This window comes from Corvus brachyrhynchos, unplaced genomic scaffold (assembly GCF_000691975.1).
Source record: "Corvus brachyrhynchos isolate BGI_N302 unplaced genomic scaffold, ASM69197v1 scaffold1720, whole genome shotgun sequence".
Lineage (NCBI taxonomy): Eukaryota > Metazoa > Chordata > Aves > Passeriformes > Corvidae > Corvus > Corvus brachyrhynchos.
The window spans coordinates 8,755-9,805 of record NW_008235553.1 but is presented as its reverse complement, the minus strand read 5'-3'; the positions used below and the strand labels follow the sequence as shown (position 1 = coordinate 9,805).

At 63.3% G+C, this 1,051-nt stretch overlaps 1 protein-coding gene across 1 annotated transcript in view; it reads right to left on the bottom strand.

Annotated features, from left to right (window-relative positions):
- CALR (calreticulin) overlaps positions 1 to 1,051 on the bottom strand; it is a gene marked incomplete at its 5' end in the record, with an annotated part of 7,549 nt that overhangs the window by 5,993 nt on the left and 505 nt on the right. The window contains 4 exons of the mRNA XM_017742743.1: positions 1 to 61; positions 157 to 300; positions 378 to 491; positions 797 to 1,046. Of these exons, the coding sequence (XP_017598232.1) occupies positions 1 to 61; positions 157 to 300; positions 378 to 491; positions 797 to 1,046 (569 nt within the window). The remainder of the gene's footprint in view (positions 62 to 156; positions 301 to 377; positions 492 to 796; positions 1,047 to 1,051) is intronic.

The following is a 1,051-nucleotide window of genomic DNA, read 5'->3' as shown; positions in this document are numbered from 1 at the left end:
CCTCCGCCAGCTTCTCATCATCCGTGATCAGGAAATTGTCAAAGATGGTGCCTGACTTCACCTGTGGGGGGGAGGGGGAGGTTATGGGGGTCCTGCAGGTCCCAGGGATCCCCCCCCCAGACCCTCCCCCCTCACCTGCCAGAGGCGCGGGCTCACCTGCCAGAGGTCGAGGCCGATGACCCCGAAGCTGTCGTAGGAGTAGAGCAGGGGGTCCGGGCTGTACTCGGGGGTGTCGATCTCAGGGTGCACCCACTTGCCCTTGTAGTCGGGGTTGTCGATCTGCTGCGGCCTCCACTCGCCCTGGGGGGGCACAAAAGGGGGTTCAGAGGGGGCACAGCCCCTTCCCCTGTGCCCCCCCTGCAGCCCCCAGGCCTCACCTTGTACTCGGGGTTCTGGATCACGGGCGGCTCCCACTCCCCGTCCATCTCCTCATCCCAATCCTCCGGTTTCTTGGCGTCGGGGTCTGGGATGTGCTCGGGTTTGTCCCAGTCCTGCAAGGAGGGAGGAGGTCAGGAAGGGCCACGGGGCTCCAGGACCCCCCCAGGTTGGTGCCACAGACCTCTCTGAATCCCCCAAATTCCCCAATTCTTGCCTGGTCACTTTCAGAGTCCCCCATTCTCTCCAGAGCTGCCCCCAAATCCTGACAGGAGCTTTTTCCAAGCCCCCCGTGAAGCTTCCCAAGACCCCAAACTTACTCCCAAAGCCTTCCCACAGCTCCCCAAAGCCCCCTCAGCCCCCCAAATCCCATCAGGGCGCTACCACAATCCACCCTGACCCCCAAAGACCCCCTCCCCACCTCAGGCTTGGTGTCCTCAGGGTCATCGATCTTGGCCCTCTCATCCCAGTCGTCGGGTTTCTTGGCCTCGGGGTCTTTGATCTTTTTTGGGGAAAGGAAATCCCAATCCTCCTCCAGGCTCCCCGACTCCACGCGGGCGTTGTCGATCTTCACCTCGTACGTGTTGTCCGGCCGCACCACCAGCGTGTACAGGTGGCTGAACTCGTCATCCTGGGGGCACAGGGGGGGCTCAGCAGGGCTGGAGACCCCCACCCC